Here is a 24371-nt window from a genome sequence, read left to right on the forward strand (position 1 = left end):
ATACATTTGTGATTTAAGGATTTTAACAATTCAGCAGCTTTCCTGATTTGATTCACGTTCACATTTCGATAAAATGTGTTGAAGAAATTGAGTTGGAAAACATTGATTGGATTTGATAACACATACAGAACCACATACATTTGTAACAAAAAGCACACAATAGGAATAAATAAATTGTGTAAATTGACAACTGCTGTTGTAATACATTTGTGATTTTAGACAGATCAAGTTAAATATTCATAAATCATTTTTTAATAGGATGTAATGGCTCTCGGTGTCTATAAAATATCTTTCTGTCACAGGTTCCTTTAGTGCAGTATGAAGTGGTGCAGAACTTTGAGGTGGAGGTACGAGGCGACACATTCTACTCTAAAGAAGTCCGAAAAGTTAAGATCAAAGTCTATCGACCAATGACATTCATCCAAACAGATAAACCAATCTACCTCCCAGGACAAACGGGTAATTTTGAGCTGATGGGTTTTTACTTGATTTATGTTGGTTACTTTATATTTGCTTTTTTAATCTAGTTTTGCTTGTTTACTTATGTAGATTATTTGACTTTTGTATTTGCTGATAATGAGTAGTGTTTCCTTCCATAAGCCTCTAGGTTTTTTTGTGTTTTTTTTCCCTCACCTGCACAACTTGCTTCTTTTCTTATGTTGTCCTGTTTATACCGCTTTGTGTTATTTTGCAAATAAATCAAATCAAAGATCTATGACGTAGTACATAATATGGTACCATATATAGACAAGTTTCCTCTTTACAAATAATTGCAGTGCATGCAGAACAGAGTAAGAAATTAGATAATAATAAGAAGAAATGTATTGCCACAATATCATTATATTGTATATTGACATTCCCAGGATTTAAAAAAAAAAAAAAGCCCCACAATGATAGACATCTGTCAGCTCTGACTAACTATTGGCTCTAACAGGTAGTGAGAAATTGATTGTGCCCCAGAATATCAACAGTAATTTTAAAGCAACACTATGTAACTTTTAGCTGCAGCTGTAATTCCAATGAGAAAACCTGTAAGGGGAACTTGGGATATTGGGACATTTTCCACTGACCACTTTATTATTTATTAATGTACGCGGTTCTATGGCAGACAACAAGAGGGAATGCCAATAGTAAACTATCAATTGTTCTCACCTTTTCTTCTTTCTTTCAAATTTGATGTACTTTCTCATTTAACAGAAGACCAATCACTGGCCTGTTAGGATGTTTAACACTGCTGTAGAAGAGCTGTAAAGGCTCCATGTAATCTCTCTGCATGTCTCTCAGTGAATTTCAGAGTCATCACACTGGATACCAAGTTTAGACCTGTCAATCAGCTGGTGAGTGTTTGAACGGTCTTTCCTTTCTTTAAGTCTTTTTCATAAACAGTATCAGTGATATGGTTTGATAATGGTGTAGGTTTTAGTTTTGATTGAACCAGAATATGAGGTTGAATTTGAAGGTTGCTGACCCAGTAATAAATCCATTCCAACACGTGTTTCTCATTTTGTCACACATTATCCCATTTAATTGGAAATAACTGTGGAATCAATACTAAAGATTACAATAGAAAAATTATATAGTCTACTCTTGATGACAAGCCTTTTCGAAATGTTTTTTTTTCTTATGTTTTGTGTGTCACACGTTCATATATATATATATAAAATCATAAATATAAGAGCTGAAGTCTGAGTTTATCATCTTTAACTCACTTTGTGATGAGCGCAATACAAAGCAGCTTGTCCTAACAAATCTTTCTTTCTTTCTTTACAGTACGATACAATTGAAATTGAGGTAAGACTAATATCCACACTTAAACACACTACTGTGTATAATAAACTGAAAGTTAAATTCTTTTAAAGTTTGATTCAATACAAATACATGGACCAAAATATAAGATGTATTTGTCAAACTACATAAAACCTGATTTAAAAAGGATAGAAGACAAATGTGTGTATATATACTTTTTGAAGCAACTTCTTTATGTACATTTGCCCATTATACACTAATCAGACCAATATCTGTAACTGGGCACTGACATTAGCCTGCCAGTACATTCATCAGGATCTAATTGAGAGTAGTTGTTATAATATGTTGTTAAAGTGTATGCTTCAAGTTTTCATAATGTTTTTTCCCACTGAGAGTCAAGAAGTCAAATTTGTTTACACCAAACCATGGCCCAGTTTTTTCTGCCATCTTGTGGAAGGAGAAGAAGAAACGTGCTCTTCCTGTATTCATGAGTTTCCTATTGTCACATGTTCTTCTTTACTTCACTTAACAGGATTCTAACAGCAACAGGATTGGACAGTGGCTGAATGAAACATCCAATAGTAAGATATTGCAGCTTTCTTACGCCTTGAACTCTGAGGCCCGTGAAGGAGCCTACCAAGTTACTGTGTCGATTGGGTTAGATCAAATACAACACAGCTTCAAGGTGGAAAAATACGGTAAGTTAGTTTTTATTACCATCCATTTCAATCCATGTGTAATGAAGCAAAAGTTCTAATGATCGTATTTTGTCCCCAGTTTTGCCTAAATTTGATGTAAAATTAAATGCATTTGATGAAGTAAGTATTAATCAGGAAGAAATTGAAGCTGAAGTATGTGCAACGTAAGTAAAAGCTATTTCACTCATTACTCTTAAATAATCTAAAATAGGTCCAGTTTAGGGAATGGTTTCTTTTCAATAACAATGTTTTTTTTTCCATTTATTTAGGTATACATACGGCCAGCATGTGCCAGGCAGTGTTGACTTTAAGGTGTGCCGACCTTTAAATGCCTTTCATTTAATACTCCTTGTAATCACCCCTGAACATCCAGAGGGAATCCCTGAAATACAGATGCCTTGCTACGAGGAGACAAAGCAGGTACAGTAGCTATGGTGACAGTCTCATGAAGCAAGGTGCATAGACCTTACATATCCTCCTACATAATGTACACTGTGCACATTTAAAAGTACATATTGTCATCTGTCTTGTCAGTGTAATGTACAAATTGAGGAGTGTAAAAGTTCATTTTTATACAATGCAGATAGTAGTTAGACAAGATTTGACAGTTAAAAGTTTTTAAGAAGTAATGGTGATGACGTGTGGAAAGTTTGAAATGTCTTCACTTTTTCATTTTATTTTATTTAATTGTGTTTCTAGACGGATAAGAGAGGCTGTGCCACTTTCATCTTCACAATGTCAACTTTCACAAAAATTGACCAAAAGGCGCTGCTAGATGTACTGCAACTCAGTGCAAATATGGAAGAGGAGGGGACAGGCAAGTCATAACATATATTGTACTTATATTTTAGAGTTAGTAGGCCTATAATAACAACATTACTATGCCATGTATTGAAACAATATGGCGTACACATTGTTGTAACATGAAGACTTCTTGTACAGGTATTTCACGCTCCCAAGAGAAGACTACTGTGATTTCATATGTTGTTGGAAAGCTGTCTTTCACTGACACTCCCAAGATTTATAACAAAGGATCAAATGTGGAAGGAAAAGTAAGTGCATTTGGTCTTCACTTCTTCAATGTGATTCTATACACAGTCCAACTGAAGCAGTGTGCATTCTCGGTGATAAAACGTTGTGCTTCCAACAGGTTAAAGCAGTTTATTACAATAATACACCCATTCCTGACATGCCGGTGTTCCTGTTTGAGGGTGAAAGGTGGTCAGCGCGTTGGTTACAGAATCTCACAACCGACAGTGATGGTGTCGCCACTTTCTCATTAAGCACAGCTGACTTTGAAGGGGACATCCACTTACAAGTAAGAAGTAGAAACTACAATCTGTAACCCAACATTTGCCAGCCACATTATAACACTTTCATGAAGATGATAAACAGTCCAAAATCTAAAACCTAAAATGGTTTCTCAATATGCTGCAACTGACCAATGTGCCATAGGTATTCTTCTACTTCAACCACCATGATCACATTTATATTTTTTCTTTTTTCTCTCTGCTCTCTAGGTTAGCGACACACCGACACTGGGCTACCCTCCTTACAGAACGCCATACTATGATTCTAAAGATCACACAGTGTCTTTGGCCACACTTTCTTCTCCTGATACTAAAACAGTCAGCTTCCTGGACGTGAAGAAGAAGGATGAACCACTTTCCTGTGACAAAGAAGAAGACATCTCCATCCAGTACACCGTAGTTGGAGAGGCCCAGGGCTCTGTGGATGTGATGTATCTGGTGAGTGGTTGGTGAACTATTTTCCCGTCACCAGTTGTCTTCCAGAGACATGACCATGGGGAAGATGTTTTTAAAATGACCTTTACATCAGATAACTGACATCCACAGTTTACCTGGTAAGACTGGAGACACCAAATACCCAGGAGAGTTTGTGTTTTGTGCTACATTTAAGCATAGACCATGTTGAGTAACTAACATTAGGGCTAACCCCGTTTACAGTTGCAAGTATGTATTGAACAAAACTGTTAAACAAATCTGCAAAAGAAAATTCAGATTAATGTGTGTTTCCATCCACTACTTTTATCCAAATATTAAGAGTTGAGTGCATCAAGCTAAATGTCCAGTCTGGTGCGATTAAACCACTAGAGAATCACAAACGCCTATTTAGGAAAAAAGATCACAATCATTGCAGCAGAACCAGAGATTTTTTATTCCATAATTTCTTGTCAAAACCCAGCAGCTACATTACCCATAATGCAACTCAACCACTGACAGTGTGTTCAGACATTCTTGTGTGTTATGCTAGTAGTGGCTAATGTAGCTAATAGCGGGCTACAGAGGTCTTCTTTCTCCAAACCCCCAGATTATTTACATGTTCAAACTGTAGTCTTAGCCCCAACTAATGCTGACTCATGCAACTTGTGGAGTCGTAAAAGAATACATTTTTTCCACATATGCAGTAATACTTCAAAAACCTCTGTAAACAGTCTTGTGTTCAGATGGATAACATTGTCAGAGTTCCCCTTTTATTACACCTCACTGCAGGAATCAATAATAATTATATCAGTATCTTATTAAGCCGCTCTGGATATGTTGATGTTGCATTTGATTGGCTGTTTAGTATAAACCCCTCCTTCTTCACCTGCGTCAGCACATAGTTGGTTTGCTAAACTCAGAGTTAACAGGGCTAGTTTAGTAAAGTCAGATACCTCAAAGAGAGCCAGAGTAAATTCAACTTGCATCATGAGACAGGTCTGTTCTTTTAGCAACTGTATTTTAGTCAGGCAAGTGTTTATTGATGTTATACACACTAAACTTTTATGGCAAACATTTTGACATAAACCATATGAACACATTCCACTAAGCAGCCTACTTAATAACATGAAATACAACCACACATCAGAACAGCAGACAGTGTTGTAATCTGCTGTTAAAGGAAATGTGGTTTTATTGTTGCATTACTCATTCTTTGTGTCATTTTCTTTTAAATTTCCCAGGTCTTATCAAGAGGAGTCATTGTTATACAAGGAATTAAACAGGTTGAAGTTAAAGATAAATCAGGTGAGCAAAGAATGACTTGTCTTAAAATGATCCTTTGAATTAGCATGGCCAATCTATTGATCTATGGAGGCATGTGAGTGATTGTTGTTCATGTTGTTTCAGTGAATGAGGGCGAGGTGTCCTTTAAGCTGACAGTGTCTCCAGACATGGCACCAGACGTCCAGGTTGTGGCTTACGCCATCCTCCCCAGTGAGACTGTGATCGCCAACAGCGCTGACTTCTCTACTGAGCAATGCTTCAGTCACAAGGTCAGCCTGAGAAGATCTAGGACATGTGGCAAAGGTTTTTTTGGGAGATTCTAGATGCAGAATTAAAGTATATGCTATTTGTGTTACATAACATCAATATGTAGCATTTAATTTAAATAATCATTTAACTATGTAAGATATATTATTTGGAGCAATTATAAATATCACACTTTCTTACTTTAACCTTCTATTGCATAGGGTGGTCTAATCCATGTGCAGTCCTTGCTAGTTATACTTACTAACACGAGATACTTTAGTTTATGCATTAAGCATGTCCCTTGTCTGAAGCCATGGCATGCAAATCGGAGTTAGTTCAGTCAGCCAATTCATGTTAATGTAGAATAACTGCAGCGTTGCTTTTTGGCATCTAGGCTCTGACCTCATCACATCTCAAAAGGAAGCACCAGCCTTAGCAGAGCAGGGAATGGGGAGTGACAATAATATCATAATCCCCAAAATTACATTAGATACAGAGCTCCATTATGAGGAATGTATTAAGCGTCGGCGGGACCGACTGCCATGTGGCCATTCCTCTGGCAGGAAAATGCTATCTAGTGAAATCGCAGAAAGATCAGTGGTTTCATTAAAAAGCTATTCTGATGGGGCGACCTCCAGCTCACCTGGTAGAGTATGTGCCCCATGTTGGCTGAGTCCTTGGTAGCAACCCAGGTAAAGTTTAAAAATATCCCAGGTTCTCATCTACCACTAAAGTCCAGATGGTGAGATGTGTCTTTTCTGATTGTGGCAGGTGTCGCTGGAGTTTTCTCCGTCCTCGGCTGTCCCAGGAGAGGAGACCATCATGCAGGTTACCGCCCAGCCAGAATCTCTGTGTGGTGTGAGTGCTGTTGACCAGAGCGTCCTCATCAAGGAGCCAGGGAAGACTCTGGATGCAGACAAGGTAACTACTGGAATCAATCAAAACTACATGCATACATAATTTGTTAATTCTGCATGATCTTTTGCACATTTATCATCATCCATTTTTACTCTGCTGTTATCTACTTGTGCCATGGTTAAACTATGCAATGTAGCTCAAAGCTGATTTTGTTCTTTTTACCCAGTTGTAAGCATGCTGTTATGAAAATGCTATAGTATAAGATTATGATCACATATGTGAGGTGTAGCCCTCTGTAAGAGTCTGCTTTATGGATAAAGGTAATGATTTGACAAATATACTTTACATCCACGTTTCAAGATATAAGAGTAGGCCTTAGTGTCCAAGAGTTTCCCAATTGTCAGATCTTCATAGAACATCAAACATTGTCAGTTTATAACTTTGAACCAAACCTTTCTTTTCAGATATTTCAATTGTTGCCGGTCAAAAAAATATCCTATATTCCATATGATGTTCAAGATGATTTAAAATGTTTGCATGTGAGACCGAGAAGATATGTTTTGCCATACCCCCATGGTGATGGGAGAGCTGATGCTTATACAGTTTTCCAGGTACTTCCTGCACAAATGAGTGTACAAAATAAAAAATATACTAATAAGTTAGTGTTGCACGTTTATCAACTTTTCAGTGATGCCTGTTTGTTGTTGGATTATCTAGAACGTAGGGATGAAGATGGCAACGAACCTGGTTATCAGAGAGCCTTCATGCCTCAAATACAAAGGAAGAGAATACCACCAGGGCCATGGTGGCTATGGTGACTTTCTTTATTGCTCCATCAAGTGACACATGCTGAAAATTTACTACCGCATTAAAACCGGTAACTGTGTCATTGCTTCCATTTTTTTCTAATGAAAGATGTTCTACTTTCTTCTCAGGTGTTAGTTACTTGTATGATTCGGCTCCTCCAGCCAGAATGAGCGAAATGGGACCCCCTGTCCCTGTTGGAGCTGCTGGGGCCTCTGATAGGTCGTCTCCTTATAAATCACCAATAGAGACAGTCCGCACTTTCTTCCCTGAGACCTGGATATGGGACCTGGTGGAAGTTGGGTGAGTTTTTGCCACAGAGGGTTTTGATGGTAATAAATGTGTTTGAGTGTATGAGTGCATTTTTTTTGCCTAAAGAGTATGTGTACCTTCCTGCTGTCTCCCTCCACACCTGAATGGCATGAAACCAATTAGCTGACACTGCTCCTAAGCTTATTTAGGGGTCCAAGCCCGAGTCTGTAAGAACGGGCAATAGCAAAGCTATGCCATTCATACAGCAGGGCTGTAGAACCCTATTGTTTTTCTACTGATTATTCATTATTAGGGGTCCAAGCCCGAGTCTGTAAGAACCGGCAATAGCAAAGCTATGCCGTTCGTACAGCAGGGCTGTAGAACCCTATTGTTTTTCTACTGATTTTTCTTCATTATTATTCTTCTCCGCGTAAAACTCCGACTACAGCCTAAACCGTACATGGTGGGGGGTTGCCGTTTTCAGGACTAGTCCCAAATGCCGCAAGGACCTCAGGCACAAACATTCACCCACTTCCACCACTAGGTGGCGCTATAGCAGAAAAAAAATTTGATGGGCACCATCTAGGGACACTTCTGAGGCCATGTCTAGAGTGGGGTACTGAGGGGTCAAAGTGGGCGTGGCCTATGGGACCCAAGTCTAGATTCACCACTTACACTAATGTGAACAACTTTAAATTTACAGGGTAGATAGACAATGGGTCATGGACCACAACTACCAAAAATTACACATGTGGACAACTAGGTGGCGCTATAATGGTTTTTTGCCTTTAACTCCCACGTTACACGTCGCACATTAGAAATCCTTACATCCACATGTTCCTTGAATCAAGCTGAATCACATGATATAGGCCACGCCCATTTTTGCTTAAAATCTTTTTCGCAATATCGCGCAATGTGCAAAACCAACTTTTTCGAACTCGTCCTAGGCCGTGCGACGGATCAGCTCGAAACCTGGTAGGTAGCATCTCCAGATGGACCTGACCAAAAGTTACTCAAGGAATTTTGCTACGTTAAAGTATGCGCATTTGACGACCAAACAAATTTTCATAGCTAGCTACCACACACGTATCATATCATATCTCGGCCAAATTAAATGTTATCAGCAAAGAACTTGGGATTCTTGTTCAAAATGCCACTATGATGCTCTCTACCAAATTTGGCGATGATCGGCCTTTAGGGGGCGCTATAAGCAACGTTTATTTGTTTTGGCCAATGACTCAATGCATTTGAATGGGGAATTTGCAATTGCAATATCTCTGCGACGGTAAATGCAATCGACACGAAACTTGTGGTGCTCATTCAGCATGCGGCTCTGAGGCTCAGTACCAAATTTGGCCATTAGGGGGCGCTATAATCAACGTATACATGTTTTGGCCCTTTTACTCAATTTTAATGGGATATTTGCAATGGAAATGTACCACAGACCTTGCAGCTCACACTTCTCAATATTTACTTATGTTTCCCTCTTACCGTTAGGTTTTGGTCTTCACTTTTGCTTGCTCCTTTGGTTTTTTACAATAAAACAAACTTCTTAACCCACCTGACAAAGTTTCTACAACCTTCACAGCGGACAAATTCAACTCTTTTCTCTCACGTTTTCAATCCAAAATCAACACCATTCGTAGGCGGCGATACCGTGCAATTAAACATTGCAGTTGGTGCTAAGTGGAGCGTCTGTGATAGCGTGATCGGTTATGTCGGTGGCATTGATGCTTAATTTCCCACGAAGCACCCACGGAGGAAAACATAAATCGGCGCCTATGACGCCGTTTGCAAAAACTTGACCGCCTCCCCTGCTCCTTCAACCACCACGCCTGCCTCCCCCCTCCACCCTCTCGGTCACTCTCTCATTTCTCTCCGCTGTCTCCCGCGGTCAGGGGGGGTTAAGAAGTTTGTTTGTTGTAGAGCATTCTTAAAGGCGGTCCGTACACGCTTGGAGGTGAACCGTCGACCGCTACGTTTGCGACGGCGACGTACCGCAGGCGTCGCGGCTCGCGCCTCTCGACGTTTCGCGACGTTTGCCTCCCCGCCGCCCGGCTTCGGGTTCCGCTTTCGCGCGCTCCCCCGGGGCGTCGGGGGCGACTGGCGTGGGTGGCTTGGGCCCCGTCATAACTGCTTGCAGTTCTAGTTTTTCATTATTCTTCTCCACCTAAAACTCGGTGTGGGGGGTTGGCATTTTCAGGAATGGTCCCAAACTCCGCAAGGACCTCAGGCGCAAAAATAGACCTACTTCCACCACTAGGTGGCGCTATAGCAGAAAAAACGCGTTTGGCGCTATAACTCCCACACCGTACACCGGACATTCAAAAACCATATATCGCCGCGTTCCCTGGATCCAACTGAATCACGTGATATAGGCCACACCCATTTTCGCCTAAACTTTTATGCGTGAAAAATCACGATTTATCAAAAACCTACTTTTTCGAACTCCACCTAAACCGTGCGACCGATCGGCACGCAATTTGGCAGGTTGCATCTCCAGATGGGCTGAACAAAAAGTTATTAAAAAGAATTTTGATAGCGTAAAAATTGTGCATCTTACGCACGAACAAATTTGTGTAGCTAACTATGAAAACACCAACTTTGCCATATCTCAGCCAAAATAAAGGCTATCAACGCCAAACTTTAGATTCTTGTTTGCCATGACCCTCTGGAGGTGCCGCACGCGTTTTACGAAGATTGGTCACTAGGGGGCGCTACAAGTACAAAAAGTTTATATCTCATGAACGGCTCATCCAATTTTTACAAAATTTGATGGGCACCATCTAGGGACACTCCTGAGGCCAGGTCTAGAGTGGGGTACTGAGAGGTCAAAGTGGGCGTGGCCTATGGGACCCAAGTCTAGATTCACCACTTACACTAATGTGAACAACTTTAAATTTACAGGGTAGATAGACAATGGGTCATGGACCACACCTACCAAAAATTACACATGTGGACCACTAGGTGGCGCTATAATGTTTTTTTGCCTTTAACTCCCACATTACGCATCGCACATTAGAAATCATCCGCGGCTCGCGCCTCTCGATGTTTCGCGACGTTTGTCTCCCCGCTGCCCGGCTTCGGGTTCCGCTTTCGCGTGCTCCCCCGGTGCATCGGGGGCGACTGGTGTGGGTGGCTTGGGCCCCGTCATAACTGCTTGCAGTTCTAGTTTCATTTTTTGTTTTATTAAACTGATGGCTCAGTCATTTTAGGACTGTTATTTTAGTTAGTTATTCTAAGCAGAATGTTGTGTATGGGGAATAGTCTTTTTGGGCTAGAGTACACACTAAACCCAGTATAACTGCATTTATTGAGTTTCTGAGATCTCAAGGATGCAGCATATGAAACAATTTCACATTTCCACATTCTTTTTAGGTAACAGTAACTACAATGTGGTGGTGTTACTGCAATTAAGTCTACACATTAGTAATCTACTCATAGTTGTTTTTTTGACTAATCTTAATCAAGCAAGTATGTTTTTCAAGTTCACCGTATGCATCTGTGTATCTTCTGATCCAGAGAGTCTGGAACGAAGGATGTGTCCCTCACTGTCCCAGACACCATCACCACCTGGGAGACGGAGGCTTTCTGTCTGTCCCCTCAGGGTTTCGGCTTGGCTCCACGTAAAAACATCACCGTCTTCCAGCCCTTCTTCCTGGAGCTCAGCCTGCCCTACTCCATCATCCGGGGGGAGCACTTTGAACTGAAGGCAACCACCTTCAACTACCTGACCAGCTGCATCATGGTAATGCGATTTAAAAAAAGTTTTAGTGTAACATTTTACAATGGAATGCTAACATGCTGATGTTTAGCAGGTGTCATGTTTGCCATTTCCCCCACCTTTAGTGTGTTAGCATCTAAAATTAGCTAATTGGCACAAAACAAAGTACAGTAAGAGTGATTGGTCTGCAGGTATTTTGGTCGTAAACCAAAGCACTTGGCAAAATAATTATTTTCATTTTTACAATTTACCTGATGATGGCTCTAGATGAAAAGTTAAGGGATCACCAAAAACCATCCTGTGGTGGAAATGTACTGAATTAGGTGGAAATATATCCAATATTAATGCAGTTTATGGTTTTGTAATACCTTGTTTGTGTTATTATAGTTTTTTCTTCTCAGAGAAACACTGACTATCTTTCTTTTTTCATTATCTGGAACAAAAAATAAAGATCATAAATAACAGGACATGTACATATATATATATATATATATATATATATATATATATATATATATATGTAAGAGCCAATTATTGCCCTTGGTATAAACAGGAACCAATATTTCGTTCCTCGGGTGCAACCCAGAAGCACATACAGTTTTTGACCACACGCACACCAACACCACAACACCACACAGGCATACATACAAGCAGTGATTTGTCTGGAAACCCAACTAAGATCTCATGGAAATAAATGGAACCAAAGGTTTTAACTGCAAATACGACTTCAACTTTCATTGATCAAAAAGGTAAAAAGTGCGTCAATTTCTCTACCCGTGGAACAGCACGCCAGGGGCTTAAAGCTTGGGTTTAGCCTCTACAATATACATATATATAGTATATATACGTGTGTGTATATATGTGTATGTATATGTGTGTGTAATATATATGTATGTATGTATGTATGTATATATGTGTGTGTCTACGTATGACCCTAATGAATCCAAACTTTTGGATGCACAACATGCTTACAATAATTGGTTGGGTTATGCGTTGAACCTAAAGACAACTCCTTTTTCTCATTAAGCAGATTGTAATAGATAATGACTTTACCCACTCCCTTTACAATGTGGAATTAAAGGCACTTTTAAAATATTGTTGAAACCTTTAATTGATTGCTGTTTAACTCTACCGACCTCTCTAGTTTCCTGTCAACTCCCTCAAGACTTACCAAGGTTATTTTAAATACAAGGAATAATCATAATTTTCTTAATTAAGTCAATCTTCAAACTGCTTGATAATTAGATGTCACCTTTAATTTGGAAGAAAAACGCTTGCAAGATGTACCGGGGAAAGGTTAAATGCTGCAACATTGTGCTGCAGTTTGAACAGTTTTTTGCATTTGCCATAAATCTCCAGATTTAAAATTCTCTCTTGAACAGGTCACTGTGACTCCAACCCCCTCCTTAGATTACACCCTCACCCCCCTCTCTGGTGACCAGTACACATCCTGTCTGTGTGGCAGTGAGCGCAAGACCCTCAGCTGGACCATGGCCCCCTCAGTCTTAGGTGAGAGTCAAGCTTTTATCCACAAAGCTGCCGAGGTGGAGGAGCCCTTTTTGATCTGTTAAATCAGTGAGATCCACCTTAGTGACAAAATAAATAAATCTTAATCAAGTTTCACACTGTTTGTTCTTTTGTAAGGAGTTGTAAATGTGTCAGTGAGTGCTGAGGCCGTGACATCCCAAATTTCATGTGACAATGAGGTTGTGAGCGTGCCTGAAAGGGGACGAATTGACGTGGTCACACGACCTCTCATAGTAAAGGTTGGTACCTTAAAAACAAGATGATAAAGGGAGAACATTTTTATCCATTAACCAAATGGAAACTCTGTAACTCACATAATTTATTTCCCTCTCAGGCTGAGGGAACTGAGATGACAAAGACCTACAACTGGCTGCTCTGCCCAAAAGGTCAGTACGGTTTACACCAGGCCTGGCCCATCAAACATGTGAAAAGACAAATACTGGAAGTCGGGTAGATTGCATGTTAAAAACATGTAATGGAGACCTTCACTACTTGCAGATAGCACTTAGTTTCAGTGTGATTATGGCAGTTGTGCCAAGTTTAGCGCAGGTGCGTCAGATTGATTTACTGTCATTAAATACATTTGATCAAAAATACATTTTATCAATCGAAGTGAAAGAACCCTCCATTTTTATGATTTTATATTTCTTAATCCAGTCTGACCTGTTTCAATACATGATCCACTAACTGTCCATTTAATCTAAAAGACATCTTTGGTTTAGTGCTGAGTGTTTGTTCTCTCTCTCTGTTCACAGGGGAAGCTTTGACAGAGGAAATGGACATACAACTCCCTGAGAACGTGATTGATGGATCTGCCCGTGCTTCAGTATCAGTCCTTGGTAAATTAATAGAAAATTCATTTTAATTGAGAGTTGCTTTAACCAAGAAAATTCTAGGAAGGGAACAGGCTTCCATCAAAAATAAAAATCTGTGGTTAGAATGAAAATGAATCAATTGAACAATGTAAAGTCAAAATACAAAGTGCATTTATACCTTCAACATATTCATATAGTCGGGATAAACAAAAGGTGGTATAACAACATAAGAACATACAGTTTGTCTTTCAAGCCCCAGTAGAAAGTAAAGGTCAGGTTAGTTACGTGTTCGGTCTCAGTGATTCCGTGTTTTTGGGCAGGTGACATTCTGGGCCGGGCTCTGAAGAACCTGGATGGGCTGCTGCAGATGCCGTATGGATGTGGTGAGCAGAACATGGCGCTCCTTGCCCCAAACATCTACATCCTCGAGTACCTGAGAAACACACAGCAGCTGACCCCAGCCATCAGGGAAAAGGCTACCAACTTCCTGACCAGTGGTGAGTCTCCATTTACTTTGGTAGCTAAAAGAACACGTATGCCAAATCTACCGTCTGCTACATTCTGGTGCTGGTTGCACAAAATATAATAAGCAGCGTGCATAATAGCTAGACAGTGCTCGTCATTCATATTAGAGACTACAGATCAGGAGCACCCTGCTGGCCTCTGGGTTATGGTGCTGACAACAGGCCCCCACAACACCATAACTTCTAGGCCACAAGGGTGACCTTGTTGCATGTCATTCCTTCTTTCTCTCTCCTAATTTCCTGTCATCTTTTTACTGTCAGCTGTCCAGCAAATAATGTAGTTTTTCTTTACATCTGTACATTAACACTTATATATTTTATAAACAACTGTACCGAAAATCATGAACTTATTATAAATCCTATCAAATCTGTAAATGCCCTAATAAAAGTATTTCTATTGTTATACAGGCTACCAGAGACAGCTGAACTACAAACATGAGGACGGTGCTTACAGCACATTTGGAGCAGGACCAGGGAACACTTGGTGAGACCATTACTGGTCAATCATCCACAAAGAATAATTAATTATATATGGATATGTGCAACATTTACTATGACACACAGTTTACCTTTTATACTTACAACAGAGTAGATGATTATCGTGAGCCATTAAACGGATCATAAGTGCTTCCTCTTGTCTTTTTTCTGTCTTTTATTTTATTATCCTCAGGCTGACAGCATTTGTGTTGAGATCTTTTGCCAAAGCCCAGTCTTTCATCTACATTGACCCAGCGAACATTGAAGCGTCCGTGACTTGGCTGAAAAGTAAACAACGAAAAAATGGCTGTTTTGAACAGTCAGGAGAGCTCTTCAACAACAGAATGAAGGTAATTAAAGTCCCTCTTTACTAGAGTTTGTATAACAATAACAATGATAACTGAAACTGAAGAAGGTCAGTATGTTAATTTTACTAAATGACGCTTTTGCTGTAGCAGTAGTTAAATGGAAATGCACCATCAGGACTTTCATTCATGTCTCAGTAGTAAGAAATGCAGACTGGGACCCACTTCACGAAAAATGCCATAATTGTGACTCATGCATTCGAGAGCCATGTGGGACTCACAAATGTATTTGCAATTTCCGACTGACAAGCATTTGTGACACAATTAGATTGCAAACTACGTAAGAAGATCTCAAAATCACTTTTGTGAGTGTTGGAGGTACAGTGATCTATGTCTGTATATACGTAGGCCACAGTGTCACATCTGGTAAACTCTACCAAATTTGAGCCCCCCAAAAGTGACTTGTCTTTGAATCAAGTCTTATACCTACATAGTAAACAATCTGATCAGTCATCTTGTGTGAGGTTATGAGCTGAGTTTATGGTTTGAATTATGGTGGAGGTGGTCAGTTAAATCTATTAGGACTCCATTATACCAACCAGGGAATCCTAATACTAAGCTAAAAGCCACTGAAAGCTGAAGAGTGTAGTAGTGGGATGGGCAGGCAGCACTGGGATGTAATTTGAGTCAACAGCTCAATGTCGGCGCACGGCTGTGGCTTGGTAGCGTTGAATTTCATGTCCTGGTTCTCCTTCTCCATAAACAACATGAACTCAAGGAGAGGGTTAACTTTTCCTGCCACAGATTTCCGACCGTGGTCAAAAAGCACCGGGGGAGCAGAGGGGTATGCAGCAAAATGTTTGCCAGAAAAGTGCCAGACATCATTATATATGGGGTTTAAATAATACAGGTTTACTAGGTAGGCCTAGCATAATTATAAATAATTATATGGTATATATATGCATATATACTGTAAATGTACTTTATTTTCATTACAATAAATAAATCATCATTGATGGCATTTGGACATATGTGTTGCGGATGATTAAATTTGCGTTGCGTTTTTTACTACGTTCCCACTGTCAGACATAAGCTAATTGTTATATTTCCCATATGTGCCGGGTTTTGATATAGAAATGCATTTTTCATTCACAATGGCAAGATTAGCCTAATATGATATAAGGGACCGTTCGGTATTTATGGAATGGACCACCGGAGGAAATAGGGGAGGGTCATGTCTTTTTATTCTTTGATGAGGGGAGGGTCATCCAACATTTTTTAGTCTAGGAGGGGGGGAGTCACCCAACTTTTGTTTTCATGAAAAAAAGCAACATTTCAATGTGGCTTGTTTGGTGCATATTTATCCATGTAGCTCTTAGTCTCTGCCCTCCTTCGCTACCAGATGGGTCTGACCCATGAGTTTGCTGGGGGGCAGGAGGAGCACTGCCCCCCTGGTTGCTATAATTGCATTGTTTAAAAAATGAGTGGAATAATTATATCTGGCATGACCAGATCTTTTATAAATATCTTAAAAAACACAAAACAACTAAATGATGGTAGGTAATACATCAGATTCCATATACTGCTTTAGTAAAAAAAAAATATTACCTGATGGGAGCAGCAGGACGCAAAAAACGAAAGTTTTATTTAAAATAAAGGTTTCCTAAATGCCATGTATATAAATGTGATGTCAGCTTACTAATTGATTACGGGTTTTGTGTAGATTTGGATTTTTATACGTTTATTCCACTTTCTTTAAACGGCGAAGTGGAGAGGCCTCGTTCACCTGTTTGGAGCTGGCTGGTGAATGTGACGCTCGTATAGGCCTTGCTGGATACACCGTGACTCTGTTTGTGGATCTACTGATCGCTGTGGATTACTTTTTTTCCGTGTCATTGGATTACGGCAAAATATGAATCTTTTTTCTTAACGTGTCTTAACGTTTTATGGTGAGTTTGGAGAGGCATCTCAACAGCCTGTAGGTCCAACACTGATTGTTCACTGTTACATTTTAGTTGAATTTAAGTGTCGGGGCATTCAGCCACCGTCTGTTGCGTTCCAAAACAGCCGTGCCGCGATTGGATTTCATAAGGACGAATTGTTAAATTGTTACAATGTAATTTAAAATCTGCTTTAAAAATAAACATATGTGTTTTGGAATATAATGTTCAGCTTTGGCAGCTTTACCTATGTGATAAAATATACAATGACTGAGGAAGCCTAGTGACGAGTCCATAGCAACCAGTGTTGAATTGTTATTTCCCAGTGTCCTTTGCTGAATGGTCTCAATGTTTTATTGTTTTATTTCATATGAATACTAGTTTACTAGAGGAGTAACTTAGTATTTGAAGTACTGAAGTAATGCAGGAAGTGTGCATTTAGTTTCCATGCTTATTGTGTCTCCACAACAATGTTAGTGAGTAAATCTACTGAAATGGCCACCACACCATAACAGAGGAGTGGGATGTGTAAGATGAGAATGCAGAGGTTAACTTCTGTATGTCATGGCTGTAAAAAATCAAATGTCTTATGTAAATCTTTATTAAGTGTAAACTAGCACATAAGGGGAGGCCACTTTTTCAAGTCAGTTTGGGGGGTCATAGAAAAGTTATTACTGGTGAGGGGAGGGTGAAGTCTTTTTAGCCTAAAGGTCCCAAAACTCCTCTGGTGGCCCCTTAAATAAATAATGAACAGTCCCTAACAAAACATGTTAACATTATATTGCAAAATGAAACGAATGTGAGGAGGACTCGGAACTTGAACTGGACATTTAGTTTTGTGTGGTCTAATAGAACTCCTACCTGATGTCATCACTGGTCTCATCTCTACTTGACGCCATCGCCGACCTCATGTCTGTCTCATTCACTCCTTGCCTGTGTTCTTCTCCACTAAGACATATTGTCAGACATTATGTAATATATGTATATATTAGTTTTTCCATATTAATAATATTAAGAAATGAATCTGTTGGTATCAAGTGGCTCCCCCTACACTTCCACCTAATGTTAGACCTACCTGTTGCCGTCCCCTGTCTTTCCTGATCCACCATCCTCACACCTGAATGAAATGAACTCACTGTTAAATATAGCAGCCTAAATTCAATTCTTATCAGCCTAGTGATGGCATCTGATAAGACTATTATGCAGTAAGGTTGTGCTGCTGTTGAAATTACATTCGCATTTTGGATTTTATCGCATTTATTCCTTGGCAAAATGCTGCACATTTCCCTGTGACAGGTGCATCTTGTCTAGCAGCATCTACAACTTTTAGACACACCAGCTAACAAGACCCAAAAAGGGCCAACTTCTTCTTAAGAAGGGCAGCGCTGTTGTTGCCAACTTGGCCTTAATTTGTGGTGTGACTGATTCTAGTCACTAAATTTTTCAGATGAATTTAAATGAAAAGGTTGATGATTGATCATATAATCATTTTCAAAACATTCAAAACTGTTACTGTGTTATTTCTGTTTCAAAAGGCAGAAATAAATAACACATTCAAATCTAGAGTGTTCATGTAATTTCATACATTAGCAGTGAAATTAATTAATGCATAATAATCGTGATAATCGTGAGATGGTGATTATTTTTCAGACTATAATCGTACCAACAAAATCTATAATCGCTGCATCCCCAGTCAGTACTCGCTCCAAAGCTAACTGCCGTCACTCTCTCACTCGCTCTTCCACACACTCCCCTCACACACACATGCCGGCCCTGCTATTCTCTTAAAAAGATCAACACACACATCAACGCCCAAGTTTAAACTTCGGGCCACTTACGTAGGCTACAGCGAAAGCTCTCTGTTGAGCCTCCGCAGGACCATAAATCAGTCTTAAGTACACAGGGCCCTCGTGTGAGGAGGTCTCAAAAAGAACGAACGAAGAATGAACAGCTGTGGATGTGGGAAGGGGCCCATTGAGAATGCCTTTGTACCGGGCCCAGAATTTTGTTCAATGCCCCTGGCTATACAGAAAAAATACTGGCATTGGCTATAACTGATAGTGGAGATAGCAAAAAGGGAGAAGAATACTGTTTGAAATATGCGGCCAATGACAGGCCTACATTCTGCATCCAGTGAGTCAGACTAGATCACTAATTACTTATGCTTCCTCTTTACAGGGTGGTGTGTCTGATGAAGTTACTCTCAGTGCCTACATCACTGCTGCCTTCTTGGAGATGAATACTTCCATAGATGTGAGTTGATTATTTGTAATATGAATGTATATGTACGTAAGATGCATTGTAGCATTCATTTGAATTTAAATATCTATGGCATAGCACTAAAGATCCTGTGAACTGTCGTTGTAAACACTAACATATTTTTCAATTTTTTAAAATGTTTTTAAATGACCAGTGTGTAGGATGTAGGGGGGTCTATTGGCAGAAATGTTTTCATTAGTGTATAATCACCTGAAACAAAGAATTGCTGTTTTTGTTAGATTCATATCTACAGTAGGAGTGGATCCACTTTCAAAGAGCCCGCCATGTTTCTACAGTAGCCCAGAACAGACAAACCAATCACTGGCTTTAGCGAGGGCCTTTCATGTTTTTACATTGAAGTGAAGGCCACTGTAGGTTCTCCTACACGCTTGGACAGAAGGGAGTAAGCGGAGGTGTATTCAGTTGGTTGCTGCAACCTCACCGCTTGATGCCACTTAAGTAGTAGAAATACCTATTTAGTTTTGAGTACAGGCAGTATTAGGTTGTAGTGATGAATGAAACTGTCTATAATAAAAAAGTCTCTTTTTCAAAAAGCTGAGCAAAGGAGCATTTAATTAGTTAGAAGCCCAGTCTTACCCTATTATTTTTTCTTTTGCGGTGCTTCCACTCTCTCACTTGAGTAACAAGCCATCTGATGACTCAATATTTCAAATATAATGTTAGTCTTTTTTAAACATATTTCTGTTTGTTGGTTTGTATTGTATGCCTCATTTGACAATGACATTTGTGGGTAGTGGTTTATTTTGGTCGATGCAAATAGTTTTTTGTTACCTCCTTTATCATTCAGATTAGTAGCACTGGTTAATACTTGATTCCTGGCTTGTTTCTTTTTCCGCTGTGCCCTCACTTTGTCTCTAAAGCTCACTTTCTGCTTTTTTGTGTTATTGCCTCCATTGACTGAAGTCGTTCGTCGAATATGTGAATTTGTTAACACAGCGGCAAAAGACAATGTATTCTTTTAATCTGTTCTAGGATCCTGCGGTTCATGGACCTGTGAATGCTAGCTTGTCTTGCCTCAAGGAGTCCATCAGTGACCTCAGCAACACCTACACCACAGCTCTGCTGGCGTACGTCTTCACCCTGGCAGGAGACATGGAGACCCGTGCTCACCTACTGAAGCACCTAGACGCTGTTGTATTACAAGAAGGTGAGTCATCCTCCTACAGGAAATCATTCTGGCTTCATTACTGTGACGAAGCTTACCCTGTGCCTGTTTGTCTCTTTGTGGATGGCTGTTTTTTAGGCGGTTTCCTCCACTGGTCTCAGATAGCAACAGAAACGTCAGCCTCTCTGTCTGTGGAGATCAGCTCCTATGTGCTGCTGGCTAAACTCAGTGCCTCTCCGACTGTTGAAGACCTGGGCTACGCCAGCCGCATCGTTAGATGGCTGACTAGCCAGCAGAACTATTATGGAGGATTCTCCTCCACACAGGTACAGCCCCGACAGGGTTAAGCTGGACTTTGAGTCCAACACACAGTAATCTCTTCTGGGACAAATAAGATGAAGAAACAAAGTTATTTAAAAATGTATGGCTTAGCTGTGACCTTAAGCCCAAACAATGGCATGGCACAAGAAAAACAGCCCTATTTTCATGTTTGTGACAATGCATTTTTCTGCTTCTTCAATTCAATGTTTCTTTAGATGTTGTATTTAGCTTATGAAGTAAAGGAGCATTTTATCCACTTATAAAAAATGCTAAAGGCTTCAGTTTATCTTTCAAATTATTTTAAAACTGAAACTCACGTTATTTAGACATGCATAGTTCTCACAGGACAGCGACATTGCCCGATACCTCAACAGTTTAGTGTCAGTAAAACCATACCGAGAACAGCATTGTTTTAGCCCATTAACTACAAATAAAACAAAATGTGCATACTATTATGTTTTATTTTCTTAATTGATTTCTGTATGGAAATCAACAATTGGAGAGACCTGAAATTGATAAAAGTGAACTCCTACATATGAAAGCTGCTACAGGTGTAAACAAAAGAACATTTACAGTTGTATAAATTTAAGCACATAAGTATTAGGTATTTTCTTTTGTGTGTGTTAGGACACCGTGGTGGCTCTTCAGGCTCTGGCTCTCTACTCCACTCTGGTGTTCAGTCTAAAGGGTTCAAGCACAGTGACGGTCCAGTCTCCCAGTGGCCAGCTGATGTTTGATGTGAATCAGAACAACAAACTGCTCTACCAGGAGAAGCAGCTGCAGGACGTGACAGGAAAGTACAGCCTGGAGGTGAAGGGCACTGCATGTGCTGCAATACAGGTCAGTGGTTTGATGTACATAAACCACCAATCCTGATGCTTCATACTGTACATTTGAAGCAACTTGTTCACCTTTTATGATTGAGTGATTGCTTTTTTTTATTTACGTGTCATGCCTCTAAGTGGTAGCCTGGTCCTACCAGACTCTGGTACATTTCATTTGTACAGAGAGTCTGGCCTCTCTCCATTGACAAGTGTTAACTTCCTTGAAGGCGGGTACTCTGTTGAAGTTTAAAACTATTGGATCTGCCCAGAGCCACTCTGGATCTGCCATAACCAATCGCTAACGTTTGGTCGTGACGTCGGCTTAGCATCGCTAGAGTTCGCCTTAGCCACTCCTTCACCACTAACGGAGTGAGCTGGAAAATCAAACTGTTCCCAAACCCCGTGGGGAGGAGGGCCACAACATCATGGCCACCAACAAAACTCAGCAAAGATTGTTCTTGCTCGGACTTTAAAGCAGCCATATTATGCTCATTTTCAGGTTCATAATTGTATTTTAAGGTTGTACCAGAATAGGTTTACATGGTTTAATTTTCAAAAAACACCATATTTTTGTTGAACTGCACCGCTCTCTCTCACTGCTGCAGATCCTCTTTTCACCTGGTCTCTGTTTTAGCTACAGAATGAGACCTCTTTTCTTCTTCTTCTTCTTCTGTACTATCTTTGATTGCACTGCACATGTGCAGTAGCTCAGATGTAGATCATGTCAGCTAGCTAGCTCCATAGACAGTAAAAGAAAGGTTGTTTCTACAACTTCGGTCAGTTACAAGGCAGGATTAGCTGGGAGACTTCTAAATGAGGGCGCCATGTAAGTAGTTCTTTTGTAGATTATGGTGAACTTGTGTGTGTTGTAGCAGTGCTTTGCTATTGAGAACGAGGTAGCATGCTAGCGTTAGCATTGTTAGCATGCTAACGCTAACGCTACGAGCTAATAGTTGCGGTTAGCCTGCTCGTTTCGGCTTGTGACGTCACAAGCCGTGCCGATTTTGAACAGCTCACCCGGAGACTAAAGGCAGGACACATTCAGAAACCGTATCTCACTCTAAACAGCATGGATGGATTTTTTTCAAAGTTTGTATGTGTGTGGAAGCACCAGAGACACAACATAACACCCCAAATCCCAGAAAAAGTGTTTTTTTCACAATATGGGCACTTTAACTTCTGGATTTTCAGCAGCGTTGCCACAACGGACCGAATGGCTTCACTCGCATCTTTCTCCGCCGCCATTACGGAACTACAACTCTAGCACAACCTCAACGTCATCGTTCTCAGCCACTCCCTCTGTTCGCTGATTGGACCGCCAAAAATTTGGCTGGAGAAAACCCAAGACTATACCGCAAACCGCAAACCCAGAAGTATGCTGCGTTCATAGACATCGAAAAAAAAAATCGTCTTCATTCACGTCACTTCCTGTGGGAATCAGAGGTGGGAAACTCGGGCTAGATTTTGCTAACCGAGTTTCCCAGTTGGTGACGCTTTGTTGACAACTGACGTTTGATGTAGGCGACTTTGGTTCACTGAACATATTTCAATGACAATAAACTGTTTATTGTGGACAAATGCCTCTGCCAAGAAACATAACATGTTTCAAATTATTTATAAATAGGCCCATATATAAAAAAACAACACCTTATCCGTGTCCTTTCCTGTCCGTTGTCCTGCAGAAAACACAAACAAACAGCTGTCCATGTGCTGTTTCTATGCTCGTATAAGAAAACAGCAGCAAATCTTTTGTTATTGTGGCCTCCATGTTTTCACACACCTGATGCTCTAGGCTACGGCCAACAGTTGGTGGCAGACATGCAACAAGTTGTTATGCCAAATGCCAATATAACAGAAGAAGAAGAACACGCATCCAGACCATGTGAACGCTGGCAGTCGGAGAAACAACGTAAAAACGGGGGCGGCCCCTGTTATTCCCAGGTGGCATGAACGTAGCAGTAGTACTGAAGGGAAATGAAAATTGAGCGTAAGTACGTAGGAGGGCGGAACCAGGCTATCTAAGTGGCCCGTCCTACACAGAATTACATGACACCAATACAACAGTAATTAATTCCACAGCTTCCAGTCCAATGTCCACACACAACATTCACAAATAATCACAAATAAAACATACCACAGCAGCCACAACACAACAGTGCAACACATAAATTGTCCAACTAGAGCCAAACACCTCATTCACACAACAAAACCACAGACACAAAAAAATTATGTTTTCTTTTGTTTTTAATTTTATAAATATTAAACTTTCCTTGTTTAGATTTCTCTTGTCTATAACATCCCAACTCCTGCTGATGTTACCACTCTCAGTGTTGAGGTCAAACCAGAGGCTGACTGCACCAGCAAAAGACCCAAACTCAGTCTGACCCTAACGTCCCTGTAAGTAATCAACAAGCAGATCCACGACATTGACAAATACTGAAGTTTTGGCCAAATAATCCTCTGCATCTACCAGCTTGAACTATGGAACTGTTGGTGGATGGACAGGGGAGGAATGTTTACAACTTGGTAGCTAAAACTCAGCTCAAACAAACGGTAAATGGAGCCTTCCAAAGCACCAGATTGACATCATATTTTTATGGTACTTGCATTACAGATATAGTGGAAAGGAGTCCAGCACAAACATGGTTATCCTGGATATCAAAATGCTCTCTGGATTTGTCCCAGACCCAGAGTCTTTGAACATGGTGAGTGATTACGCTAACTTTAAACTGAGTAGTATTTGTGTCAGCTGTTGTTGTCATGATAACAGCTGATTATTGTCTCCTCACAGCTCAAAGGTGCCCTGCTGGTGGATCGTGTTGAACAAAAGGAGGATCATGTTCTGGTGTACATACGGGAGGTGAGAGGGATTTAAAGTGACAAACAAGAGATGATTCTCTCCAGATTTGTTACTGAT

The 24371-nt window shown here is 40.2% G+C and overlaps 1 protein-coding gene across 1 annotated transcript in view; it reads left to right on the top strand.

The window, feature by feature from the left end:
* LOC116039002 (alpha-2-macroglobulin-like) overlaps positions 1-24371 on the top strand; it is a 160627-nt gene that overhangs the window by 627 nt on the left and 135629 nt on the right. Inside the window, exons 3-33 of the mRNA XM_036001714.1 lie at positions 303-459; positions 1285-1337; positions 1771-1791; positions 2279-2444; positions 2524-2608; positions 2714-2864; positions 3144-3261; positions 3387-3496; positions 3595-3762; positions 3965-4192; positions 5410-5473; positions 5576-5721; positions 6470-6619; positions 7021-7167; positions 7274-7370; positions 7492-7663; positions 11135-11360; positions 12719-12845; positions 12981-13102; positions 13198-13249; positions 13619-13702; positions 13999-14175; positions 14611-14686; positions 14873-15029; positions 19103-19177; positions 20177-20351; positions 20448-20635; positions 21258-21470; positions 23733-23851; positions 24069-24159; positions 24246-24314. Of these exons, the coding sequence (XP_035857607.1) occupies positions 303-459; positions 1285-1337; positions 1771-1791; positions 2279-2444; positions 2524-2608; positions 2714-2864; positions 3144-3261; positions 3387-3496; positions 3595-3762; positions 3965-4192; positions 5410-5473; positions 5576-5721; positions 6470-6619; positions 7021-7167; positions 7274-7370; positions 7492-7663; positions 11135-11360; positions 12719-12845; positions 12981-13102; positions 13198-13249; positions 13619-13702; positions 13999-14175; positions 14611-14686; positions 14873-15029; positions 19103-19177; positions 20177-20351; positions 20448-20635; positions 21258-21470; positions 23733-23851; positions 24069-24159; positions 24246-24314 (3984 nt within the window). The remainder of the gene's footprint in view (positions 1-302; positions 460-1284; positions 1338-1770; positions 1792-2278; positions 2445-2523; positions 2609-2713; positions 2865-3143; positions 3262-3386; positions 3497-3594; positions 3763-3964; positions 4193-5409; positions 5474-5575; positions 5722-6469; positions 6620-7020; positions 7168-7273; positions 7371-7491; positions 7664-11134; positions 11361-12718; positions 12846-12980; positions 13103-13197; positions 13250-13618; positions 13703-13998; positions 14176-14610; positions 14687-14872; positions 15030-19102; positions 19178-20176; positions 20352-20447; positions 20636-21257; positions 21471-23732; positions 23852-24068; positions 24160-24245; positions 24315-24371) is intronic.

Source organism: Sander lucioperca, chromosome 5 (assembly GCF_008315115.2).
Source record: "Sander lucioperca isolate FBNREF2018 chromosome 5, SLUC_FBN_1.2, whole genome shotgun sequence".
NCBI lineage: Eukaryota > Metazoa > Chordata > Actinopteri > Perciformes > Percidae > Sander > Sander lucioperca.